Source organism: Grampus griseus, assembly GCF_964374135.1.
Source record: "Grampus griseus genome assembly, chromosome: 11".
NCBI lineage: Eukaryota > Metazoa > Chordata > Mammalia > Artiodactyla > Delphinidae > Grampus > Grampus griseus.
Window position 1 is genome coordinate 882218 of NC_139005.1, and position 14749 is coordinate 896966.

Consider the following 14749-nt stretch of genomic DNA (forward strand, 5'->3'; position numbering starts at 1 on the left):
TGGTAGCTCAGGGGCGTCAAAATAAAACAGGGAAATTGTGACAGCGATAGACACTCCGGAGCTTCACCAACCAACGGGGGGCCCGTCACCCTGATTCTTAGTGGACGTGTGTTTTCCACGGTGGTTCTTGCTGCTACATCACAGACTAGTCCAGACCTGCTTGTGCCTTGGACATCCCAGCCTCCAGAGCCAGACCTTATTCCCTCAAGGCTCTGGGAGAACAGTGGAGGGGGGCAGGCAGGGAGGTCGAGGCCCGACTCCGAGGGTGGGTGGGATGCCCTTGACCTGCAGGCAGTACGGGGCCTCGGCGTCGGGGTCCCCAGGGCCGCCTTCTGAAGGAGACTTTGGTGCTGGGTTGTTTCTTTAAAAACCGTCTACTCTTGAGTCCCAAGCTCTGTTTTTCCCTTTCAAGCCTCAGCATGGTGTCTCCACGGTGGGACATCCTGGGGGAGGGGGGTTTGGAACCCAGTGACCCGTCTAGGGACAGGGCCTCCCCTGCCCCCCGCTCTGGGCTTTGGGGCCCCGCAGGCCACGCCCTCAGGAGCCAGGGCAGCGGGTGGCGACCGAGGCCGGGCCCCCTTCTCCCTCGCGCCGGCCCACAAACCCAGGGGCACCAAGGGTGGCGGAGCGGGAGCTTCCGGGCCGCACCGTGACTAGGAGGCACGGTGCCCCCCTCCGTGTCTCCTACGGACATGGCCCTCCCCTGAAACAGGCAGCCTCTGACCCCAGAGCGGCTCAGATGTGAGCTCGGTGAAACGTTTTCTCACACACGAGTCCTTCCAGGTGGTGAATTGTTGTAAATGTCTGATTCACGTGGACTGAGTGTCACACTACCTTTCCAGGAGCCGCATCCAAGTCACACTACTTATTCTGAAACCTGGTGCCTGGAGGCCCCACAAAAGGGGAGGCACCTGCAGCACGGCAGCCCCAACCCGCAGGAGGCTGTGGGCTCGGCTGACGTGACAGCCAAACCCTTGTTCCGCCCTCTAGTCCCCATCTGGGCGTCCCTGATCTAGGGGAGAGAGGGGACGTCCACGGAGGGTCCCACCTCCGACTGCTCTCAGGGCTCAGCGATTTGCCCAGCTCAGCCTAACGGTACATTCCACATATTCCACTGCATCGCCAGTTCCCCTTCAGAGAGCCCACAGGGAGGCTGTTCTAAGACCCCAGGGAGCCTCAGGGCCTTCGCCACCCGCCTGCTGTGGACCAAGCCTCCTAAAATCATGGCAAGAAAAAATCTTGACTTTAAGAGTGGTGGTATTTTCTCCATGAAGAGAAATGATATTTAGTTCATAGAATTCAGTCCGGACGGCACATTTCCACCCGGGGGAGCACCGCTGCTTCTCTCTCCAGTCAGCACGCAGCCTTCTGAGAGGAGGACAGAGCCAGGCGTCTTGGTCCCAGCCCGGGGGCCAGCGCCTGCCCCGTCAGGGCGCGTGCGCATGCGCGTGTGCATGAGCACGTGTCGGCGTGCGCGCGTGTGGGGTGCGGGTCTCTCCCCAGCGATGCGGAACCCTGGCAGAAACGCATTTACCTGATGGTTTGCTGCCTGGCCTCACAAAGCAGGGTCTCGTTGGAAACAAAAATAAATAAATAAATAAAGTTAAGACCAGAAATGGCTTCACAAAGAAACTATGTTAGAATCTGCTCACAGGCCCGCTCTCACTGAACCGGGGGAAGAGGGAAAACGGAGGGCTGGGGAAAGGGAGGGAGGCCCACCCCGATGCGGGCGCAGCTGCCAGGAGAGCTGGGCGCTGGCTTCCCGTGGTGACCTCGGGGTATCCCCCCAGCCCGCCTGTCGTGCCACTGGAGCCCGTGGCCCACACGCGGGAGGAGTGTCCGCAGAGAGGGGGACAGGGTGGCAGACACCCCTACCGGCCAGAGACAACGGCTTGGCTGGGAAAACAGCACCAGAGCACTTCTATTTTTCCCTTCTTCTACGGTCGATCTTGAGGCCTCTGCCTCTCCGCTGTCCCGGCCACAGCGGGCAGTCACACCGGACACTTCCTTCCACAAAACGGGAGCAGACACGGGGGGTCAAAACATGCCCCCTTTTGCCCAGTTTCCCTTCGGTTCAGTGCTGGCACTTTCCACAGACCAGAGCCTGGTCTTGAAGAAAACAGACCTGGCCTGGGCTCTGGTTCGACTGACCAGCGGCTTAGAGGGTCCACACCAGGTCGCCCGGCCCTTGGCCTCTTGGACAGCGACACGCCCGTCCTTCCAGGTCTCGCTGGGGGCGGAGCTGCCACCCCCGTGCCTAGCAATGCCTGTGACGATGGTCTGACGAGGCTGCAGGCCTCAACCACGCGGCCTCCTCCCTGTGCTGCTCTAAGTTCCGCTCTGTTGCTTGGCCTATGGGGTGGGGGACACATACTCTCAACTGGCCCCTGGAAAGCAGCCCTCACCCCCTCTATGACCTCCAAGCTCCTCCCTTTCAGGGGCTCTTCTTCCTCAGAAAGACATTACATTGGCCTTGGAGGGTGCCTCAGCTAACTGACGGGGAGACGGTGTGGCGGGAGGACGGCCGGCAGGAAGTGACAGGCAGCTCGGGACGAGGCCCCGCAGCTCGGAAGCCGCGGCGTGGAGGAGGATAAAGACGGGTAAGGCAGAGCCTTGGGTCCCAGTCAGACTGAGAAGATGAGGGAAGAGACTGGACGAAGAGCTTCTGAAGCAAAGCAGAGAAAAATTCACGGATCAAGCCAAAATCTGGGGGAAATGTCTGCATCTTAGCCCAAGACCCAATAGAACCTTCTAGGAGGGGGGTGGAAAGGAAACAGCTGGGGATCAAGTCAAGCACGTGAGTAACTGTAAGATTAAGATGGAAACAAGAGGCTGGCCCCTCAGGGGACAAACACAGACCAGCTCCACCAAACCCTGAGCCTAAACTCCTCAAGTCCTTCAGGTCCTTGGCCATCATGGCTTTTCTCCTGCCGCTCAAGGGCTTCAGAAGACACAACAGCTCTGCTTTCCAGGGTCGTGGGAAGATTCTGTTCTGGGTGCAGAGGCGGAGACCACGCCACAGATGAGGCTTGGGAGGATGGGTGCCGCGTGTCCGTCCCACCCTCGCTGGTCCTGTGCTCTGGCCCGGGAAGACCCCCCGCCCCTGGATGGGTCTTCCCGACAGAGACAGAGCTGACGGCAAAGGAGAAGCACGCCTGCGGTGCGCGCGGTGATGGGGGGGATGTGCTTGGCGGAGCCCTGGGAGTAGCTGTCATAAGCCCAGCACAAGCCGGTCGCTGAGATTCGGTGACACAGACGAAAAGCCCAGAAGGAAAACAGAAGACAGCACAAGAAGGCCGAGTGTGTGCCGGCGTGTGTGAGGTCAGCTAAGAGTCCACGGCTCTATCCAGGGGCCAAACGCACAGCAAGAGCTGGGGATCAACCCCAAAGGGCTCCGCTCTCCATCAGAACTGAGACCCTAGCAGCCGCGGCAGACATTCAAGGCAACGGGACAAGGGACCTGAATGTAACTCCTACAAGACCTCAATGGCACCGAGAAGGAGCCCAGAGACTGGAAGGGCTGGGCTTGGAGGAATAGGGAGCAGCCCTTGTACGTGTTCACCTCGGGGTGTGCGCATCCGTCCACCACAGGAAAGCTCATCTTCACGGAGCAGCGGGCGCTGCCCGGCTTTGACTTCTAAGTTGCTCATGTAAGTCAGCGCCGAGAAGGGCTGAGCGAGCCCGGGGCTGGAAGAGACTCAACGGGGAAGGTCTGGATGAACAGCTGGGTCCTGCTTCCCCCAAATCAGTCACTGTTGGAACCTGTTTGAAGGATGTAGCACCCGGGTGATGTCCAGGTGGGTGCAGGGGCAGAGAGACGCCCCCACAATGCCTCCGGCCCTGCCCTCACCACGAGTTCCCCACGCACCGCCCACCCCCGGTCCTTGTCCCTCCGTGGCTGCCGTACTGCGCGGGGTAGGCTGGAGGACATCCTGTTCCAGAATGAGTGAAAGATGGAGAAGCGAGCGGGACGGACTTGGCTTTGGACGGACGGGATGCACCTGCTGCCTGGCCCCTGCTGTCGGCTGAAGACCCCCTCCCCTCCCCCCTCCCGGTCAGTGGGCACTTCCCTAAGGAACGCTCGTGCCAGGGCGGGGGGTGGTGAAGGGTAAGGTCAGCCACCTTTCCCAGGGGGGACCCGGTGACGAAAGAGGCGGCTTAGGGTGCCTCGCGGCCCCTCACAGTGCAGGGCTCTCCCCGGAGAAATTCCAACTCTGAAAACCAGGGCAGAGCAGACAGAGGGACGCGGGAAAAAGACGGGTCCTGATCTCTCAAAGCAAGACACAGATGCACCTATTACCCCGTCTGGGGAAAACTGAGGGAAATGGAAGAGAACACAAGATATGCAAAACAGTGATGCCCAAGCTTGCATCGGGACCCACACGGGTAGTGCCGGCACTTGTCACACAAATGACAAGAAAAGCTGTCCCCCTTTTCCCCAGCCACACGTAGAAAAGCACTTAAGAGCTCAAAGGTGAAGCTTGTCACACTCCAAATACAAAATGATTTACTTACATGCAGCAAATATACAAGAAGTGAATCCAAAAACAAACTTAATTCATTATATTCGCCTGGCACAACTGCAATTCAGTTTTAAAAAAATATTTGTAAAATACTGAGACTGACCTGAATTCAAGTATAACGGTCTCTTCAGCAGAAACACCCTCAATGCAGTGAAACGTTCGACGGAACAAATCGAAGCAAAACGCCTTCTGTGTTTCCCCCGTAAATTTCTGTGTGGTTTTTCAAACACGGTTTTAATGCCAACACAACTCACAACTGTGTTTTTAAAATGAATATTATTGCATTGTTTTTGCATATCTTGTGGGACAGAAAATGCAGTTACTGATTCCCGTTTCAGAAGCAGAGACAGTGGTTTGCTTTTGCTTTCAAACGGCCCCAGATTGACAGCTCCCCACCCTTACGCCCCAAGGGGAACTGCGGGCGGACTGGCGGCCCGGGCGTGGCGTGGCAGCACTCAGCCCGCGCCCGCACACACACCCCACCGTACACACGGCACACACACTCGCAGAGACCCGTGCTGCTTCCTCTCTCGGGCACGTGCTACTACACACATTTGTGCAAGATCCTACCAAGTGCATTGCTGATCACCTTTAAGTTATGAAACCAAACCGAAGAAATCTTGTCACTACCTAAGGAAATGATAACGAACTATCGGGCATACACCACGGCCGGTAAAACTCTCCCACGGCGGCTCTGTTGAGTCCTCCGGAGAAAAGGAAACCACGACCGTTAAATAATACAACAAAACTGAACCCGATTTACATTTGCAAAAGTGAAAACGGTAAGGTGGGTGGCTGCAAAACTTTGTAAACACTCTTCTCCCTCCCTCCCCCTGGGAAAACAAAAGTATAAAAAAACAAAACCCCCCAAATGAAAACTGCAACATGCTGTGAAGAAAAATGTCAAATCCCCAAACAAAAGAGCGCTGGACAGACGCTCAGCACCACCGGTCCTGTCCCGGCGGGCGCGCGCGCTCCCCCGGCGCCGACGGTGCGGCGTGGCTGTGACCGTGGCCGGGTGGGAAGGGGGTCCAGACGCGGGTGGCGCAGGGGGCGTGGCCAGCCTGGAGCTGCAGCGCCCTCCCCTCCCCAGGGCCTGGCCGGGGCCTCCTTCCTGCCGTGAAGGCACAGGGCCCTGGCTCTATGGGGACAGTGAGGCGCGTACAGAATATGTGCAAACGAGTTCTTGACAAGCAGAGTTGAAAGACACCCGTTTGGCGTAGGGTCCTTTGGGTGAGGGCTGAGGGAGCCGAGGCGGCCGCGGGGGGTGGGGGGCCCTCCCTGGTGCCCGCGCCCTCCCCCCACCGCTCCCCGCCGGACACGGACCGCGGCTGCTTCTCTCCTGGCCGCCGACTCGGTCTTGTCCCTACGAAATGAATGAAGACGCTGTTCCGGTTAACTCCAGGTCACGAGAACAGTGAGGCACTTCTGAAACGGACCCATTAGGAACATGGAGACAAATAAAAACCCGGCATCTCCGGCCCGGCTGCTACAGGCTGCTGGCGAAGGCCCTGCTGTCCCGGGGCTCCTCTCCGCCCTGGCGGGGCTCGGGGCTGGGCGCCCAGGCCGCGTCCTCCGCGCCCCCCTCTCGGTCTGGCCCCGGGTCCCTGCAGTGTGCACACGGGAGCAGGGTACCGTTGGGGCTCTGCCGGGCGCCCCCGCTGAGGATGTTGTCGGCCGCGCTCTCCATCTCCTCGATGGTCATGTCGCAGGCGTCGGCCAGCTCCTGGGTGGTGGCCTTGAGGAACCTGGGATCCTGAGCAAACTGCCCCAGTCCTTCTGAGATCAAGACCTGGGGGAGAGGGGGCCGGGACGGCGTTACTCCTGAGCCCGGCTCTTCCCTTCGGGACTGGCGCAGGGGCTTCCGACTGGTCACTTCGGGAGGAGAGTGTGTGTACACGCGTGCGTGTACTCGTGTGTGTGCGCATCATGTGAGTACACGTGTGTGTGCTTGCGCACCGGGCAGGAGTGGGACGGAGCACCCCTGCGGGCATTAGGGGCGTGCGGGCCAGAGGAGAGACGGCGGGGCAGGGGCACTGTCCTCAAACCCAGGCAACCTGGGCGCACGGAGGCCACAGGGGCCCTGGTCCTTCCCTCTCACCCACCCGGCGCCCCAGGACGCCCACGTGACTCCTTCCAGGAGTCTTCACTCTCCTCTGGTGACACTTGGCCCAGTGCCACTGGCTGCGTTTCTGGGGGTGAGGATCCCGGGGATGATGCGTGTGTGTGTGTGTGTGTGTGTGCACGCGTGTATGTGCAGGACACACCCAGCCCCTGCCCGCTCTGTCCCGAAGCGTCTGCCCCCTTCCTGGAGGCCTCGGGGAGCAGCAGGTGAGCCTGGAATACACCCCAGCCCCCGCCTGCGGCTCCCACCCCACGTGCCCTCACAGCCCCCCGCATGGCTCCCCTGCTCCCCGGCCAGTGTGACCTCCCTTCCTCGGCCGGGCTGGGCGCTCACGTGGACTTGAGACCTGACTGAGGGTCTTTCTGGCCAGGACACTTGACACCCCACAGGGCCCCTCCATTCTGCCCGTGGGGCCCCTGCCCGGCCCGCGTAGCTCGGCCTACTCACCGCCTCCACCAGGCTGCTGGCGCTGCCGTGGAAGGGCCGGCCCTGGGGCCCTGCCGGGCTGGGCACAGTGAGGGACACGGGCCGGGCCCTCCGGATGCCGCCGCTGGCCCCGCAGGGCGTGGGCTCCCCGGCCCAGGGGCCGCAGTGGACGGATGGGAAGCTGCTGGTGAGCTTGTCGCTGGACTCGGCCCCCTCCAGCCGCAGGGTGGGCACAGGCCGCAGGGGCCAGGCCGGGCCAGGCGTGGCAGGGGGCGTTGCATGTGGCGGGGGGAGGGCGCCAGGGGGATGGCTTCTCTGCAGGAGGGGGCTCAGGCCCGCCACCGCCAGCGCCTGTGGACATGACACGAGAGTGCGGGTCAGGGGGCCTCAGCCGTGTCCCACTGCCCGATGCTCGCACCCTCTCGGTCAGGCACCCGGACCTGGAGCCGGTCTCAACCGCCCTAAATAGACTCTGTGACCGTCAGTCTGCAGGGACCTTTCTCCTCTAAGCTCAGAAAGCCACGGACCAGTGGGATCCAGGTCACCTGCTCTCTAGCCCTGGCCCCGTCCCCCGTGAGCCACGGATCCTCTCCACCTGCTCTGACGTGATGGGTCCGAGGAAGCAACACTGCCCGGTGGGGAGGCTCAGCCCGAGGGGCAGAGGGGGGGGACATGGCCGCAAGGGTCAGAGGGCAGCTCAGAAGCATGGGGGAGGCTGTAAATCGAGGGAGGTTTTCCTTCACGATAAGCAGAGACGGGTGAAATCAGCTTCTAGACATCCCTCAGAGAAGTGCGCGTGTCCCCCAGGCTGCTGCCTCCCTGCCCACTGCTCTCAAGGGCCCCCAGTCTGGGGTCCCGGGTCCCTGGGCAACTGAGGGAAGCGTAAGGCTCTGCTCGACGTTCCAGAAAGCCCTGTGGAGACCACGCGTATGCGTGCGCTGGCACACAGGCCGAGCAAAATCGTGTACTTCCTTGAGCAGAAATACCATCTCCCTGGCAGAGCCATGCTGGCTGCCTTAGGCCGACTGTAAGCTGTGATTGGCACTGAATGCCTCTGGGGATAAAAAAGTCATTTAAAGCAGAGGCCCGTGGTAAGGGCGTGTGTAATCACAGAGGGAAGAAGGGGGGAGAATCTAGTTCAGCCCCCAATTGTTTAGCTGTTGGAAATCTCCATCAGTTCTAGGGTGCTGGGGTGCAGCTTGGTGCTGGGGACTTGGATCTCGCCATCTTTTGGCATCACCCAGGCCAAGAGCCGGTTCAACTGCTGAATCTGCCCGGACCCGCCTTCCTGACATCATCCCTGTCCCTGACCACCTGCTGGAACACTCTCTGGTCATCTCCATATTCCAGTGGGTGGATTTTTGTGTAGCTAAATGTCCAGGTGTCTTATGGCTCCAGGTGTGACCGCACCTGCCTGTCGTGTAGCCATGTCTGGGGAGGGAACATCTGGCCACTGGGAGGAGAATGCTCAGGCCGACCCGGAGCAGCTGGTCCTTCCAGCCTCCAGAGGGGCTCCTGCTGTCCAGGAGGACCTCCCGGGTCTCCCGCCCGGGAGAGCACGGTCCTCGTGTGGGAAGAGCCCCCTCACCGGGGGCTGTTAGGGCCAGGGGTGGGGACACAGCCGTGGTCTGGACAGGAAGGCTGATGGGCGTCTGGGGGGTTTGGTGCACGACCATCACGGGGCTGTCTAGCCTGCTAGGTGGTGGCCTGTGGCCTGTCCCAAAGTGGGGGCTACCTGATGGTGAACGAGGTGCAGAGGCAGAACTGTCTTCTGAGAGATGTCTCCCCCTGGATTCTTCTGTCGCTTCAGACAGTCAAGGTGGAAGGAGGCCCTTCGACCTGTGCAGCAAGTGATGGGTCAGCACAGAAGATGACACGGGGGACTTCCCTGGTGGCGCAGTGGATAAGACTCTGTGGTCCCAATACAAGGGGCCCGGGTTCGATCCCTGGTCAGGGAACTAGATCCCACATGCATGCCACAACTAAGGAGCCTGCATGCTGCAATTAAGGAGCCGGTGAGCCACAATTAAGACCCGGCACAACCAAATAAATAAATATTAAAAAAAAAGAGAGAGAGAAGAAGATGACACGGCCCCGACGGCTCACACCAAGGGAGGGGCAAGGATGCCCCCTCCCCCCGCCCTGGGCCCCTCACTGAGGTGCTGCATTAGCACACGTCCAGCCCGGGTCCAGCCCAACCGTGGGCCACTTGAGCCCCACGAGATGACGTTCCTCAGTCACCCCTGTGTGCCTGGCCACCGTCACGGGGGGGGGGCACCGTCAGAGAGAGGGTCTGAGGTTACCTAGGGAGGCAGAGCGCAGGAAGCCCCTCTTCGGAGAGAGATGGATGTCTCTCCTGTCCTCCTCGGGGGGCGCCAGCTGCCGATTCTCATCGTCCTGGTAGGAGAGCCTGGAGCAGAGGACACTGGGCACTGTAACCTCCGGGCAGCCTGCTTTTTCCCTAATGAGGGGACCCCCACTCTGTGCTCTCTAAAGGCCGCGCTCTCTGCTGTCACAGATGTTCCCGCGGCTCCTTCCGCCTGTGCCCCGTGTGTCCTCCTGCACTTGTGATTCGAGGCAGGGGGACCACCGCTGCTGAGAAAGCTGGAAACAAATTCTGGGCCTGCAGCTCCTCTCTGCACTGGCGTGCTCACAGGCGGATGCTGTCTACCACGGCCACTCCCAGCGCGAGACCACGCTTGTGCCCCTCACTCTCTGGGCCTGCCCACCCTTGGTCAGCAAGAGCGCGCACGTGTGGTCATCGGTGAGGGGCAGCTGCGGGCCCTTGGGGGTGTCCAGTGAGTCAACAGCTCCTGGGCCTTCTAACGGGGACTCAGTGAGAAACGGCTCCTCCTGGCCCAGGGCACACGACAGACGTGCCCAAGGGCCGGACTCGGGTCCACGATTACCTTCCCTGAATCCGCTGCACCCGAGAGCCTCTGTTCTACCTTGGCCTGGGCTGTTTCACTGAAAACAGACATTGTAGTCCCTAAGTTGATTTTGCAACCCCTAGTGGAGCCGTCTGCACCCCAGACGCCCGCTTGTGTTCTAAGCCCTTCGTGTCACAGACGAGGCCACCGCCTGTGCCTGGTGTGACTCCACGTGCTTTGAGGACAGAGCCTGTGCTCCTGGTGTGTTGTCTGCAAGCGTTTGCAGACATGCAGGGAGGGTTCTGGACGAAAGCCACCGTGCTTGTCTGTCACGTTCAGCTTGGTCACCCTCCCTGTTACATTTTCTTCGTATCCAGACCGTAACCACTCTTGAAGCCCCAGCTTCTGTGTGACCTCGTGCCTGGTGCCTCTCTCCGACCTTGACCTTCTCTGAGCGTCTGTACTCTCGCTGTTTGCACCACTCTGTGAGCAGCTACTGAGGAAATCTTTATTTTCCTCCTCTGAGATCCTCTTAGCTCCTGAACCAGCCTGTGGCCTCCCTTGGGTGCCGAGGCCGGTTCGTCCACCATCTAGCAGAGGGCCTGCAAGTACCAAGCACACACCAAGAGCCTAGACGGTGGGAACAGATGCTCTTCTTGCCTTCTCGGGTATGTGGCCGTGTGTTAATCTGCATCCTCTGAACAGCGGAAGCTGAAGGGCCTGGTCCTTCCTTGTGATAAAGTGTTCCTCTCAGGAAATCTTCTAATACAGGGTCAACTTTGTGAATGCAACTCACAGTCACAAATACATTTTATGGGACTTGGCGACAAATGCTTCACAAAGTAATACTACCTTTGTGACTTCGAATATGCTATTTCCTATTGTCCTTTTCTAGCCTATTCTATGCTATTCTGTGCTATGATTTCTTTTAATAGTGTTGATTGTAACCGACTAAGCAAATGTCACAGCTTCCTAATGGGTCTGGAGCTGCAGTTTAAAAACTCTTCTCTTAAAAAATTCCCGCTGCGATGGAAATCTCAGCTACGGCTGACAACAGCGCCCTCTGCTGGCAGCTTTATTATAGGCAGTTTCACGAATATTTAATTGTCAATATGTACACGTGTCAAGAAAGCCTAGGAAACAACGTTTAGCAGTTTTCCTGAAAACATCGTGTCATGAGGAAGCGCCAAGCCAACGAGGGGACCGTGTGTATGAGGGTGGGGGGCTTCCTCTGCTTTGCTGCTGTCAGAGGAGGATTCCAGGGACCCGCCCGTCACCCCCTCCCCTCCCCTTCTCGGGCAGCCGGAGAGGGCAAAGCTCACATCTCCGTGCAGATCAGGCTGGGTTCGCTGCCGTACTCGGCGTCCTCATCCATCCTCAGGCCACAGGTCTCATCCCGAGGGGCCTCGTCCTGACACACCATGGCTATCAGGCTGTCCCGGGAGGGGCACCTAAAGTGTCCGGGGTAGAGACGAAAGTCAGCAACCGCCACCCCTCCCCTCCCCCAGGCAGGGGACGCATCACACACACTCACACAGACACAGACACACAGACACACACACACACAGATACACACACATACACACAGACACACACACACACATACACATACACACACACAGACACACACACACACAGACACACACAGACACACACACACACACACAGACACACACACACAGACACAGACACACAGACACACACACACACACAGACACACACACACAGACACACAGACACACACACACACAGACACACACATCCACACACACACAGACACACACACACAGACACACACACACAGACACACACAGACACAGACACACAGACACACACACACAGAGACACACACACATACACACACAGACACACAGACACACACACATACACACACAGACACACACACAAATACACATACATACACACACATACACACACACAGACACACATACAGACACGTACACACACAGACACACACACACATACACACACAGACACACACACAGACACACATACACATACACACACACACATACACACACACACTCACACACACACAGACACACACACACGCGCGCGCGGCCACCGATGGAGCCGAGAAGTGTTACCATAAGGGTTCCATGGGGGGGAGGGGCCTCCGGGTTAGCATCCTAGGGGATCTGATTCTGACCCGGTTCAGTTACTCTCTGGGGTAAGTCATGTAGCCCACCCATGACTAGTGTCCCCACCAGTAACACCGTCTGCCTGCCCGGCTCAGGGCCGGCCGCACTATTCGCGAGGGGCGGGGGACCAGCGAGGGGCTGGTCCCCTCCCTGTACTGCAGACAGCCGGGCCTGTGGGCATTTGCTGGGCAGAGCTGAGGACTTCCCGGTGTCGTACGTGACACGCTTTTGATTTGGTGTTGACTCCTTAGAGCAAAGCACAGAGGAGAGGCCTCACAAAGGGGTTCGTCCTTCTGAGCAGTGGGGAGTGAGCCTGAGCCCCCCGAGCCTGAGCCCCCGAGCCTGAGTGCCCCTGAGCTGCAGACCTTCTACACCAGAACGTGCCTCAGACTGAGCTGCTCGCTCTCCAGGCCCTGGCCTGCTGCTCACTGGGTCACGTGGCCTTTCGCTCTGGCCTCTGGCCTCCCTTCCTGTCTGTCCTGCTCGGTGTCTCCCTCCACCTTTCTTCCTGTAGGTCCTGGGTGCTGGGGCCCACTTTATGCTCAGGCTCCCAGGGCCTCTGGGAGATATTCCAGCTTATCCTCTCAGATCTGAGTGCGGGGTCAGTGGCCAGCTTTGACCCTGCGCCTGTGAGCCACTCGGGGAGGGTCTGGGCGGATCTCTGGCGGAGGCCCTGACCGATGGTGCCCTGCCCCCGGTGACTGACACAGGAGATGCTGCGTGCTCTTGCTGGCGGGGGCTGGGGACGCCCCCCGCGGGCTGCCGTGTGCAGGACCTGAGGCCAGAGCTGGTGCCACCGCACTCAGCCGTGAGCTGCGATGGGTGGGACACGGCCCGGGCTGGAACCTCGGCTAACGCGGGCGTGGCGAAGGGACGTGAACACCGGGAGGCCGGGAGCTGGCCTCTGGGATGAACGCAGCTCAGGACACTTGTCCAGGGATTTAGAAAAGATCACTTCTGGATCTGAGCTGGAGGGGAGGAAAGGAGGTCTGCCCCAGAAACGGGGCTGCTGGGGGCTGCTGTCCTGCTCGGAGGGGCATCTCAGCTAAGGGTGAGGTGTTCAGATCCTCCCGGGCCTGGGAGCCTGGAGCTGCTGATATAAGTGAGGCACTTGCCGAGGCCCAGGGCATGGAAGAAGGCGCTGACCGCCCCAGCACATCATGGCAGTGGGTCCTGGGGCACCAGGGAGCAGTGGGTGGGAGAAAAGAAAGGGACAGGAGCCGGGAGACGTCAGGACTGCCAGGAATGATCCCACGTGGGGTCAGAGCAGGCAAGCACCCAGCGAAGGGCCTCCTGCCTCCAGAATGCCTCCTCCCGGGGACGAGAAGGGCACTAAGAAGACAGGGTGGGCCTGCCCCATCCCCTGGGGGCCCAAGGCCAGGTTTGGGCAGAGACTTGAGAAAGGCCCAGGGGACGGAGACGGTGGTGTCTCCAGGATGCAAACGTCTCGGGCATCGGGGCCAGGGCCTCTCTGCTTCGGGGGAGAAAGCAGAGAAGGCCCCGTCCAGAGGCGCGCACCTCGGGACACCTGCCGGCCAGGTGTCACGGGGCCTCCCGAGCACGGCTGCAGGACCTGGGAGGCTGCGTTGGCTGCCCTCTGGCCGGGGTCTGGGCAGCCGCCTCCACCCCAGCTGGAGGGCTGAGGGGTCAAATGCTCCTCCCCAAGCCCCTCCCGTGCAACCCCTTGCTCACCTCTGGGAGCTGAGCCTCCACGACGCCCCCTGCACCTGGACAGCAGGAGACAAGGGGGGCCCACGGCCCTCCACGGTGCTGATGCTGACAGCACCGGGCTGGCCGGCAGGGCAGGGGCAGCGGCCCAGGGCGGTGTTGTTGGCGTTGTTGATGTTGGCGTTGGAACCCATGGACGAGTAGCTGCTGGGGGTGAAGGTGGAATCCACCAGTTTCTCGTGGGAGGGCGACTCCGCGTCCCCCTGGCTGGTGCCCGCCTTGCTGATGTGCAGAGGGCGCTGGGTGGTGAAGGTCTGGGGGAAGGTGCTCCGGCTGTCGCTAGGGTAGTAGCCCACGTGGTTGCCGAACAGGCCACCGGCCCTCTGCAGGTGAGACGGAGGGGTATGTGGGGGGTGGCCCGCCCACGGCCGCCTCTCCTTCTCCACCAGGAGCTCAGCCCCGCCGGGCAACACGCGGCCGAGTCTCAGGCGGAGACCTTTCGCTGCAGCAGGGGGGGCATGTGGGGGCCGAGGGTGAAAACAGGGCCCGAAGGCTCTAATGGGGTTTAAATAAAGAATCCAACTGGCTCCCTGAGCTAGGAGCTACGCTGGCCAAACGGTTCTGAGAATAAGAAGGGCTTAGTTACTACACCAATTACACTCTGGCCTCCTTTCCCCTGGGAGAGTCTTAGATTTCAAATCAGGAACCAGTGTTTTCCCCCGACGTCTCCCCTTGTCCCGGGCAAGTGGGCAAGTAGCTACCTGCAAGGCTGGGGGTGTCTCTTGGGGTCACACTGACGTGCTAGTGTGTCCCCGAGGCCATTCAGTGACGGACATTTCACAGCGACAAGGAGGAGGGTGGTGAGGACAAGACAGCCTCAGGGTGATGGGCTTCTCTCACCCCCATGCTTCCACCGCCTGGGAGCCTGCTGGGGCCGGGAGGCGGGGTGAGAGGCCCTAGCGCAGTTCTGGGTGG

The 14749-nt window shown here is 60.2% G+C and overlaps 1 protein-coding gene across 2 annotated transcripts in view; it reads right to left on the reverse strand.

The window, feature by feature from the left end:
- Nucleotides 1–6012: 6012 nt before the first annotated feature.
- The window catches only part of CACNA1C (calcium voltage-gated channel subunit alpha1 C), a gene marked incomplete at its 3' end in the record, with an annotated part of 458987 nt that continues 450250 nt past the window's right edge, over nucleotides 6013–14749 (reverse strand). For both annotated transcript variants that reach the window (XM_082665273.1, XM_082665272.1), the window contains 6 exons: nucleotides 13799–14157; nucleotides 11267–11395; nucleotides 9378–9484; nucleotides 8810–8913; nucleotides 7096–7425; nucleotides 6013–6315 (listed from right to left, as the gene is read on the reverse strand). In XM_082665273.1, coding sequence (XP_082521399.1) covers nucleotides 6013–6315; nucleotides 7096–7425; nucleotides 8810–8913; nucleotides 9378–9484; nucleotides 11267–11395; nucleotides 13799–14157 — 1332 coding nt within the window. The remainder of the gene's footprint in view (nucleotides 6316–7095; nucleotides 7426–8809; nucleotides 8914–9377; nucleotides 9485–11266; nucleotides 11396–13798; nucleotides 14158–14749) is intronic.